This window comes from Leptonychotes weddellii, chromosome 9 (assembly GCF_054177405.1).
Source record: "Leptonychotes weddellii isolate Sample4059 chromosome 9, ASM5417740v2, whole genome shotgun sequence".
In the NCBI taxonomy this organism is placed as follows: Eukaryota; Metazoa; Chordata; class Mammalia; order Carnivora; family Phocidae; genus Leptonychotes; species Leptonychotes weddellii.
This window is the reverse complement of record NC_138377.1, coordinates 64,117,682-64,129,222: the sequence shown is the minus strand read 5'-3', so window position 1 is coordinate 64,129,222 and position 11,541 is coordinate 64,117,682. Positions and strand designations below refer to the sequence as shown.

The following is an 11,541-nucleotide window of genomic DNA, read 5'->3' as shown; positions in this document are numbered from 1 at the left end:
CCAGGAGAAGGGGCAGTGGCTCTGGTGTCCCACAGAGTGAGAGGATATATGATGCCTCATTACGAGCGACAGGGTAAGGAGGTAAAATGGAGGGAGGGTCCATCACTGCCTAAGACCACCTCCTCCTCTCAGAGCCAACACGAGGTGGAGGACTGAACCACCTAGGATCTTGTAATCAGCTGCTGTCTTCTCATCATTCCTGCAGGAAAAGAAGGCAAAAAAAAAAAAAAAAGGCCTTAGAAATACCATCTAGAACAGGATTCTTACACTGGGTTTCTTGAGTCTTCTTCCCGGTCTATGAACTCAGATGAAAAAAAAATTACATCTTTATTTTTACTGACCCTTAACTGAAATGTGTTATTTCTTTTAATTTTGAAAACAAGCAAAAAACCCAGTGGTATTAGCAACATGGGTAACCTGTTAACAGAAATTGGATATTTTCATATCATATTACAACTGTTTGCAAGTATTTGAAAATATGTCAAAATTATGGTAAATTAAACCCACCATTAGATCTTAACATATTAATAAACCATATATATTATTATCACAAATTTGTTTTTAGTATTTTGAGAACTGTATCTCAATATAGTTGCTCCTGTTAATCTATGTATTTTATGTCTGCAAAAATCTTATTCTGAGAAGGAATTCACAGGCTTCACCACATCACCAAAGGATCTGAGGCTCCTCCTCCAGTATGTGCTCCCTCAACGTCACGTAAGATTGCCACACCTCATATCCATGTCAAACTCACATCTGTTTTCCACTGTAGATGAGCCGCTGCTGCTGTGGGGGGATGCCCTCTTTCTCCTCTACACGCTCCTTGATTCGCTCCACCTTTAAGGGTACAAGTAGTCAGGGACTGCTAAGGGGCAAAACCATGGAAGTGGAAAGAACAAGAGCTATGCAGACAGCATGAGAGTGAAAAGGACTAAGTTCATCAGCATTTCCAAATGAATGTGCATGTAGGGAGACAGGCATGAAGTACCGGCCATACATTACCTTGTCTGTGGGTTCAATGTCAATCTCAATCTCCTTTCCGGTCAGGGTCTGAAACAGGCAAGGGTTTCATGAGTCCTGCAGCCTAATATACAATTTGTCTTCTAGATAAAACACCCTGTCCTGGTCCCTGAGGATCTACAACTTTCAAGAGAAGTTCATTCTCAGCAAAGCTGTTTTGAAGAATCAGAAGGCTTTGACCCAAACCTGTATTTATCAAACACTTTTAGGCTGTAGAAAGCTCTGATAGGGCAAGATGCTATGAACCATTTGACCCTCCTAATCCTACAGGTCATTTTACCCCCCATCTTCCCACCCCCACCCCATTAGAATCCATGAGAATACTGGCATTCCTTTGGATGAGACAGCAATAAGAGATGTCCTAAGGAAAGCATGCCTTTGAATCAGGATGCCCTTGTTTCCTGTATCAAAGCTAGAAACTGACATTCATATAATTCAAAAAATTCTCAAGGACACTAAAGACCACCTCTGACCAGCTTTTTTTTTTTTTTTTAAAAGATTTTGTTTATTTGAGAGAGAGTACACAAGCAGGGGGAAGGGCAGAGGGACAAGCAGACTCCCCACTGAGTGGGGAGCCCAATGCAGGGCTCGATCCCAGGACCGTGAGATCATGACTTGAGCCGAAGTCAGACGCATAACTGACTGAGCCACCCAGGCACCCCCAGCTTCTTAAGTAACACTAAAATTAACATTCTATTCTCCTCTTTCTCCAGACTTCTACTAAAGTGCAGCTCTAGTCTTCTTGACTTCTTCCACAGCCTACGGGCTGCTGATAATACATACAATAATTACACTAATTATACATTTATAAATGTTGTGCTTCATCTAATCTAATCTCCCATTCATCCTTGCTCTTAAAACTCTATCTGCACCATTCTACAGTAATCCAGACCACAAACACACCAAGGACAATCTGATTTAAGAGCATTTGTTTCTCCTGTTTTCCTTGTTGCCATACCCTCTCTCACTCTTTCCCAAATGTTCAAGGACTCTTTAAAATTGATGACTGGTCCCTAGTGCACTTTAATACCTACTGCTAGTTGCTTAAGTGTCAAACTCTCTAATTTACACTCCAACTTCCTAAAAAACAGAAATTCATCTTCCTAATCTAAGCACAAAGCACAGTTTGACATATAAGCAGTCAATGAATATTTGTGAAAGGGCTAAATACACCAATGATTATGTCATGATTATAGCCCACATTTAACGAACACTTTCCAACAGTCAGAAACTCCACTGAGCATCAATACATTGAATCCTTGTAAGTATTCATGAGATACATAATATTACTATCGCCATTTTATAAAAGAGGAAAATGGGGCCTGGATAGGTTAAAAAGCATGCCTATGAAGTCAAAAGGAGTGTGTGGACCCAAACACAGACTCTCTGACCCCAGAATTTTTTTTAAATGTCCTTTTATGAAATGATAGAAACAATATATGGTGGGGTTTTTTTTTCCTGACAAAATGAAAAGTTTGCAATTCTGTGTCATCCATAAATTACTTCACTTTATTGATCTTAATACTTTATTTTTTAAAATTTATTTAAAGATTTTATTTGACAGAGAGAGACAGCGAGAGAGGAAAGACAAGCAGGCAGAGTGGGAGAGGGAGAAGCAGGCTTCCCAGAGAGCAGGGAGCCCGACGCGGGGCTTAGGGATCATGACCTAAGCCGAAGGCAGACGCTTAACGATTGAGCCACCCACGCACCCCTTTTTTTAAAACAACAACAAAAACCCCCAAAACTGTACTCAGTACTGCCTCAGTCTCAATGGTCTGGCATTGGGACCCGATGTATGCTCCTGTGATACGTTCACAAAATAACAGTTTCTACTTATGGTATTCACATAGACCAGCATGATGACAGTACTTAGGACCTAATTTCTCAACCTGAGAATCAGTTCAGTACTAAGAATATTTCTTAAGGGGCACCTGGGTGGCTCAGTTGTTAAGCAGCTGCCTTCAGCTCAGGTCATGATCCCAGGGTCCTGGGATCGAGCCCTGCATCGGGCTCCCTGCTCGGCGGGAGGCCTGCTTCTCCCTCTCTCATTCCCCTTGCTTGTGTTCCTTTTCTCGCCGTGTCTCTGTCAAATAAATAAATAAAATCTTTAAAAAAAAAATTTTTTTTTTTTTAAATGCAAGAGTAACTCCTTTAGATTTATCTGTTTGGGTGCAAAAGAATAAATTACAACAGTGATTCTCAAGATTCATTGGCCCAATCCAAGCTGGTCTGTGTGAAAATTTATGGTAAAATGGGAAAAATAATGACAACAGTGAGATTTTCGTAAAACTAAATATATTCAGGAGTGCCTGGGTGGCTCAGTCGGTTAAACTTCCGACTCTTGATTTTGGCTCAGGTCATGATCTCAGGGTCGTGAGGTCGAGGCCTGAGTTAGGCTCTGCACTCAGCAGAGTCTGCTTGAGATTCTCTCTCCCTCTGCTCCTCCCTGCTCTCTAAAACAAATAAATAAAACCTTTAAAAAAATTAATAAAAAATTTTTTTAAATGTCCTTTTATGAAATGATAGAAACAATATATGGTGGGGTTTTTTTTTCCTGACAAAATGAAAAGTTTGCAATTCTGTGTCATCCGTAAATTACTTCACTTTATTGATCTTAATACTTTATTTTTTTAAATTTATTTTAAAGATTTTATTTATTTGACAGAGAGAGACAGCGAGAGAGGAAAGACAAGCAGGCAGAGTGGGAGAGGGAGAAGCAGGCTTCCCAGAGAGCAGGGAGCCCGATGCAGGGCTCGATCCCAGGACCCTGGGATCATGACCTAAGCCGAAGGCAGACGCTTAACGACTGAGCCACCCACGCACCCCGATCTTAATATTTTAAATGCAAAGATTCTTCAAGCAGATAATCTATTTCTAGACTAACCAACTTGAAGGAAAAACTTGAAACTTGAGCACATATTCCAAGAGGAACGTGATTACTGAACAGAACAGTTTTACTGTAAAACACCAGGGACAGCCTAATACCTATTAGTAAGAAAACTATTAAACTATGGTTACATCCACAGAATGATATATTTATTATGCAATGATTTATACACTAACATGGAAAGATCTAAAGAATGTATGATTATCATTTTCTGCATGTAGCTATACACACACACACACACACACAGAAGAAAGGATTAAAAGCACACATACCTCCTATAACAGTAATTATCTTTGAGGAGAGTAGAACTAAGAGGAGGGTTTATCAAGGGTAACTATCCCTTTATCTGCACTAATAAAATTTCTAGTAAAAATATACTCCATCACACAAATAATAATAAACAAATATTCATTCTGACTTAAAAAAATTTTAAAGAGTAGGGGCACCTGGGTGACTGCCTTCAGCTCAGGTCATGATCCTGGAGTCCCGGGATCGAGTCCCGCATCGGGCTCCCTGCTCGGCAGGGAGTCTGCTTCTCCCTCTGACCCCCCCCCCATGTGCTCTCTCTCATTCTCTCTCTCTCAAATAAATAAAAAAAATAAATAAATAAAATAAAACTCTAAGACTGGGGGCGCCTGGGTGGCTCAGTCATTAAGCGTCTGCCTTCGGCTCAGGTCATGATCCAGGGTCCTGGGATCGAGCAAAAAAAAGAAAAAAAGAAGAGTCCTTTTTTACAGATAAATACTGAAATACATACAAATAACACATGCTATGCTATCTGGGATTTGCTTCTTATGACATCAGGTAAGGAGAGTTGGTGAGTATAATTAAGATTGGCCATGAGATGATAGGTTTTTGTTTTGTCTTTTTAACAGATTTTATTTATTTATTTGACAGAGAGATAGTGAGAGCAGGAACACAAGCAGGGGGAGTGGGAGAGGGAGAAGCAGGTTCCCCGCTGAGCAGGGAACCCTATGCAGGGCTTGATCCCAGGACCCTGGGATCATGACCTGAGCCGAAGACAGACACTTAATGACTGAGCCACCCAGGCGCCCCTGAGATGATAGGTTTTGAAGCTGAGGTGCATTATATCCTTCTCTCTCCTGCTGAATATGTTTGAAATTGTCCATAATTAAAATTCAAAGTAACAACGTGAACAATTTTAAAAAGATACTCTTGATATTGCATTTCTTCCTCCAAATCTGGTCACTGTGACCAGGAATACATTCCATGCTGTTTAGCAAGTCAATGATGAACCTAAGCCCAACATACTGCTTTAGGCACTGGAGGGGATATAAAAGAAATAAGTGATGCAGCCCTTGCAAACCATCTTTTTCAAGTGAAGATTTACAACCAAGAAACAATGAGACATAAAATTAATAGAACAGGGGCGCCTGGGTGGCTCAGTTGGTTAAGCAACTGCCTTGGGCTCAGGTCATGATCCCGGAGTCCTGGGATCGAGTCCCACATCGGGCTCCTGGCTCAGCGGGGAGCCTGCTTCTCCCTCTGACCCTCTCCCTTCTCATGCTGTTTCTCTCTCCCTTGCTGTCTAATAAGTAAATAAAATCTTAAAAAAAAAAATTAATAGAACAAACCAATATAAACGGAAATGCCATATTGAATATTACTATCCAAACACAAGATATGATGACAAAGTGCTATGGTGGGTGAAAATCACATCAATTTAAACCTGAATGAAATTAACATTTCACACCCACTATAAATAATATATAAATGTGTATATATATAAATAATATACAAATATAAAAGCTAAAATAGAAATGATGGACATGACTAAAAGTTAGCTAGGGTAGAGAGCAGCTGAAATGCTTATTCATTGCAAGTGGGAATGTAAAACGGTAAAACCCCTTGGAGAACTGTTTGGCAGTTTTAAACTTACATATATTTACCACATGACCCAGTAATTCCATTAATAGGTATTTATAGAGGGGAAATGAGAACATATGTCTACAAAAAGACTTGTGCAGGGCTCCTGGGTGGCTCAGTTGGTTAAGCATCTGCCTTCAGCTCAGATCATGATCCCAGGGTCCTGGGATCAAGCCCGCATTGGGCTCCCGCATCAGCGGGGAGCCTGCTTCTCTCTCTCCCTCTGCCACTCCCCCTGCTCATTCTCTCAAATAAATAAAAATCTAAAAAAAAAAAAGATTTGTATAACAATGTTGTTCATAGAAACCTTCTTCCTAATAGCCAGAAACTGGAAACAACCCAAACATCCATCAACAGGAGAATGGATAAACAAATTGTGATATAGTCATCCAGCATTAATACTACACAGTAATAAGAAGGAACTACACAGATACGACAACTAAACACAATGCTGAGTGAAGGAACCCAGACACAGAATTATATATTCTATAATTCCTTTTATATGAAATTCAAAAAACAAGCAAAACTAACCTATCGAATTGTAACAGGGTAGGGGTGAAAATGTTCTAGATCTTGATGCCGGATGTGGGGTCAGGGCATACTATGATGACAAATTTAAAGAGGACATGTACACTATGATTTTTTGTATGCCGTGTCTCAAGCTTAGACTTTAAAAGTTAGGGGGGTACATGGTAGGAAAACCTAGTTGGAGGTATTACAGAGAAATAAAGATATCAATTAATGAGACCCTAGACCAGAATAAGGGTAATGGGAATGGAAAGAAAATCAAGTAAAAAAGAGGTTATCAAAGGAAAAATTAGGTTCAAAAGTGAACAATGACTCTAAAGAACTGAGTTCCAGATACCTGGTAGATTGACGGGATCAGTATACGAGATGAATACTGGGAAGATGGCCTAAGGCAGAAGATGATGTATTTAATTTTAGAAAGACAGAGATGAGGCATGAAGAGAAGATTTAAATCAGGAGAGTTTTTGTTGTAAAGGACTGCAGAAAGAGATATGGAAAAAGTCAGCTACATGAAGATGACAGTTGAAGAATTCACAAAGAAACCCTGCTAATAAAACCTATCATTTGTATAGTAATGGAAGAGCTAATTGTTTTCATACGTACTTAACATCATAAAACAATGCAGCCTACAAAAGAGAGAAAGATGAAGGACACAGAAAGCTGTTTGCGGAGGCACAAAGGAAAGTGTTTCAGGAAAGGAGACTGACAATTTTAGAGAAACACCAAATGAAAATGGATTCAAAGAGACAAAATCTAGAACCTTGCTAGTCAGCGTAGTCCCCAGACAAGCAGCATCAGCATCACCCGGGAGCAGGTTAGAAATACAGAATCTCAGGTCTCATCCCAGACCCACCGAATTAGAATCAGCATTACAAGATCCCCAGGTGATTCTTAAGTGCTTTCAAACTGAGAAGTCCAACCACAACACACTGTTTTTTTAAACTGTAGGTCTCAACCCATCAGTGGGTTATGAAATCGACTTAGAACAGAACTGGAAATATCAGAGCATATCACACATGGTAAGTTTTTGTTTGTATGCGACATGAGGTAAAATTTGTTAGTGTAGGTTGAGATTTTTTTTTTTAAGTTTACAAAACCCAGCACCTGGATGGCTCAGTCGGTTAAGCGTCTGCATTCAGCTCAGGTCATGATCTCAGGGTCCTGGGACGGAGCCCCAAGTCTGTCTCCCTGCTCAGCGAGGAGCCTGCTTCTCCCTCTGCTCCTTCCCCTGCTGTGCTCATGCTCTCTCAAATAGATAAAATCTTTTTTTAAAAAAAAGTTTACAAAACCCTGAACTCAGAGTAAAAACCTCCTCTTTGACTAAGAGGATGTGAGAATCCATATCCAAAAGCATTCTAGTGTTTCTCAGACTTTGACAGTGACCCACACTAAGAAATACATATGTACTAATAACACATACATGTGTTTAATACATATAAAATGAAAACAAAAATTTCGTGAAACAATACCCTGATATTTCTATTTTCTTTCTTTTAATATTGCTTGCGACCCATTCAATTGATTTTACAATTAGTGACTCTTTTAGTCACTACTCAAAGTTTGAAAAACCATGATCTTTAACATGCTCTTTGGCCTCAATCCTCAGCTAGGAAGTGGTCTGGAAAGACTGAAGAGGTTAAGAATGGCTGTTAACCACCGTAAACACACTAAAGAGCTGATGAAATAACAAACTTACTCAGCAGCAAAAAGGCCAAACTAGCGTTGCACTGCGTCAATTTTTAGTTTCTGTCTCTCTGTCCGAAGGTACGAAAGAAGCAATAGCAGATAGGACTAATGAGGGTTGGGAATCGGTGAGGAACCGCGGGAGACTTGGAGATGAAGGAAACGCTGCTAGTACCAAGAACCAGGGCACGGATAACTAACCTGCCTCAGCCAAGGAAGTGAGGCTAGTCCAGGAGGCCCGGCTCAGAAAGGCAGGTGCTGACTGAACACACTCCCAGCTCTGGTTCCTGAAGGCTGGCTGAGATACCGCACACTGGCGACAACCAGCAAAGGCTTACAGTCTAGCTCCTGAGAGGCCCCAGGTTCCCCAAGCTAACGTTTTTGTGTTGTGCTTGGAAGCAGCTGCATTAGGGGCTGGGAGAAGCAGGTAAGGAGGGCAATGCAGAATGGAGATTACAGCTTATTCCAAGATTCCGAGAAAGAGAGCCAAACTGCTGCTTGGCCTTCTCTATGACTGCGGGGGTTCGAGTACAGCGAGACCCCGGACAAAGGCGGCCTCCTTCTGGGTCATGGCACAGTCCTGGCGAGAAAGCAGGACCCGCAGAGGCCCCGGGGTCGTCTGGCGGGACCAGTCCCCAGCCCTCAAAGCCGCCTTGGGCCCCCCTACTTCCCATCACCCCTCGCGCGGAGCCCTGAGGCTGTCAGCACCCTCCTGGCTCGGGAAAGGCGTGGTTTTCCTTCCCCGCTTCTCCCGCAAGGCACAGCGGCCAGCCCAGTACCACAGCGTCTTGGCAAGGCTGGAGGTGCTCCCACCTTCACTTTAATTAGCATCTTCTTCCCAGTTTGGAGCTGCACGCAGATAATTTGCTGCTTCTACCGCTGTGGTCGCCGCTGCCGCTCCCCAGCAATCCGCTTGTGGGAGTCACTTCTGCTTCCGGGTCACTGCCTGGCTCCACCCCTCCCTCCCCCCACCTTCTTTCCACGGGGTTCCCGAAAGGCTCAGGAACGCTCCTGCGTTTCGTTTTGGTGGCGTCGTAAATAAAAAGAAGGCGGCGGTTTAGTTACAGCGGAGATGACGCCTCCGCGATTCTTAGAGTCCCTAGCGAGCCGGGGCTTGGAAAGCAGGGTCGGAACGAACTACTTCTCCCATCATGCCAGGGGACAGCGCCGCGCGTTCCACCCTGGGAGTCGTAGTCTTTCGCCCCTCGGATCCAACTGCAACCTCGGTGTGTGAACTCTGTTACCCAGAAGGCCTCGCACGGCCGCTGCCGAAACTGGGATTTTCCGTTTATCCTTTTCGCCCGCAATTGGCGGAACCTGTTGGTGTGGCCCACAAGGCTCAGCGGGGCTGCACGAGGCTAGTTGCTAAGCAAGGGTGACGGTAGTCAACTGTCACCTGGGCCACGGCGACAGGAAGTGAGTACCGCTATTCTGGAAACTAGTTGTGGGAATCTCCCCCAGTCCTCCTCACCCCCAAATCAGCCTTACTTACCCCAAATTGCTCTTTGCAAGGGTGGGAGAAGGAAGAGTAGTGAGGTTAAGGAATACACATTTTGGGGGTCATTCACGACTCCAGTCCAGTTCTTCTCCCCATCAGATAGTACCTGGGATGGAGATACTGCGGGTCATTGCAACCATAGGACGGATCGGAGGTGACAGTCTTCAGTGACCATGCCTCAGCCAATGCCCGACCTTCCATAATTTAAGCAAGGCCAGAGATGGGCCATGCCTTTCCTGTAACAGGGCATTAAGGCCTACGGGGAGATTGGTTCAGATCCCGCCACCTGACTTTTTCTACCTTCCAGCTCTCGGATTTGTTGCTACCCCACGGTCCCCGCCATGCCTCATATCGACAGTGACATCAAACTGGACTTCAAGGATGTCTTGTTGAGGCCCAAACGCAGTACCCTTAAATCTCGAAGTGAGGTGAGCCTACTTTCCTAGTTCTACTTTCTTGACCCCAAGCTCCTGGTGGGGCAGGACTGAGAGGGATTTCTGGTTCTTGTCCTCATTCAGTACTCATTTATTTGATGAATGAAATGCTTTTTCCTGTTCGTATCTCAGGTGGAGCTCACAAGATCCTTTTCATTTCGGAACTCAAAGCAGATGTACACTGGGATCCCCATCATTGCTGCCAATATGGATACTGTGGGCACCTTTGAGATGGCCAAGGTTATCTGTAAGGTAGGATTTCCCTTATGCAGGTTCCTCACTGGTGACCAGTTATGTGGGCTGACGGCAGAGGTAATTTGCATCACCACCCCCACCCCAGGTCAGCTGCCTGGCAAGTTAACAGTCAGGATGTTCCAATTTACCATTTTATTCATTTTCTCCAATACTAATGCCCTTTATCTGGTAAGTTCAAAGGCACATCTGAATTAGTAAGATTCAAAACTAAGTTTTACCCCATTTTTCTGATACATAAACGTAACTTTCCCTTTTCTCCTGTCCAGCAGTTTACATACCGTGCCAACTTTTCCCACCTCCCAGGTCATCCCCTCCAAATCACATTCATCCCTCCAGTTACACCATTGTTCAGGACACTAAATATCCACTGTTTCAGTCTAGAAACTAAATATAGTTGGAGCATTCAAAAATTCCTACCTAGGAAGAGAAGCAGCTTATTAATTTTCTTTCATGTCTGCTACCCTTTTTTTATTTTTATTTTTTTGACCTTCCTCTTCTTTAAGTCCTAGGTTTCTGGGAGTTTCTGGGATGTGCCCAAAATGGAATGTGTTTTTCTTATGCACAGGTTATTGTTCACTTTGAAAACAGAATATGCTGCTCCTGTCAGTAATATTACCCTGCCTCTACACTTGTAGCTGAGAAGGTAGTTACTCTGGGCACTCAAAGAACATATGCATTCTTCTGGTTAATCCATGTAGCCCTGGTTGATGGATTCTGCTGCTGCTTGTGGCTCTGTTAGTCTTAAAGACTTCATCTCCCTTTCTCTTCTTTCGATTGCTGTAAGTCTTTGTGGAATGTCTGTTGTCAACTTCTCTAAGGTTGATAGTTAAACAGTTTTAGTACTTTATTGCTGTTGCCATTCACTAACTGCTTAGGAATCTTCTTGTTGCCCACTGTCCACCTGCTCTGCCCAGTAGAGTTAAGGAATAGTGTATCTGACTTTAGCATTAACAAACATGCTAGAATAGTGGCCCTTGTGGGGACTGTCCTAATGCTTTATGTTGAGACTGGTTTTTCAGTACTGCTGATGAGTGCTAAAGAGATCAGATTTTAGAGATAGAGCCAAGTTTCACAGTAATAATAAAGTTGGGATACAAGCATCTTTTTCTAGATCTCTAGCTTGGTATGTAATTGGATGTGCTTATCACATCACACTATACCAGCATATCTCCAAGGTCTACTGACCTCATGGAATGATTTTTGTGTATTAGCACATTGATGGCAGAGTGTTGCTGAGGACGTAGAGCTCAATACCAGCTTTAGCTAGGTAGTGTTGATGAGTGAGTATAGCAATAGCACCTCCTTACTGCTGGCTGATACATGACTTCTTTGGACTTTTTTTTTTTTTT

General features: G+C 42.7%; 2 protein-coding genes across 3 annotated transcripts in view; one reads left to right on the top strand and one right to left on the bottom strand.

Annotated features, from left to right (window-relative positions):
• Window positions 1-92: 92 nt before the first annotated feature.
• On the bottom strand, window positions 93-8,978 carry NEDD8 (NEDD8 ubiquitin like modifier). The gene is made up of 4 exons (XM_081830723.1): window positions 8,819-8,978; window positions 1,003-1,050; window positions 755-837; window positions 93-199 (listed from the first exon to the last, which is right to left on the bottom strand). The coding sequence occupies exons 1-4, from the start codon at window positions 8,834-8,836 to the stop codon at window positions 103-105; spliced, it is 246 nt and encodes an 81-aa protein (XP_081686849.1). The 5' UTR covers window positions 8,837-8,978; the 3' UTR covers window positions 93-102.
• A 268-nt stretch (window positions 8,979-9,246) lies between these two features.
• Window positions 9,247-11,541, top strand: part of GMPR2 (guanosine monophosphate reductase 2) — a 6,477-nt gene continuing 4,182 nt past the window's right edge. The window contains exons 1-3 of one of the 2 annotated variants that reach the window (XM_081830714.1): window positions 9,247-9,421; window positions 9,811-9,931; window positions 10,070-10,189. In XM_081830714.1, coding sequence (XP_081686840.1) covers window positions 9,845-9,931; window positions 10,070-10,189 — 207 coding nt within the window. In that variant the 5' untranslated portion in view covers window positions 9,247-9,421; window positions 9,811-9,844. The remainder of the gene's footprint in view (window positions 9,422-9,810; window positions 9,932-10,069; window positions 10,190-11,541) is intronic. The other variant, XM_081830713.1, reaches the window with a different exon arrangement.

What these genes read in the sequence shown, in the direction of transcription:
- NEDD8 (XM_081830723.1), bottom strand. An exon ending in ACATTGAACCCACAGACAAG is followed by an intron (nt 838 to 1,002) that starts GTAATGTATGGC and finishes GTACCCTTAAAG; the next exon opens with GTGGAGCGAATCAAGGAGCG. An exon ending in ATCTACAGTGGAAAACAGAT is followed by an intron (nt 200 to 754) that starts GTGAGTTTGACA and finishes CTTTTCCTGCAG; the next exon opens with GAATGATGAGAAGACAGCAG.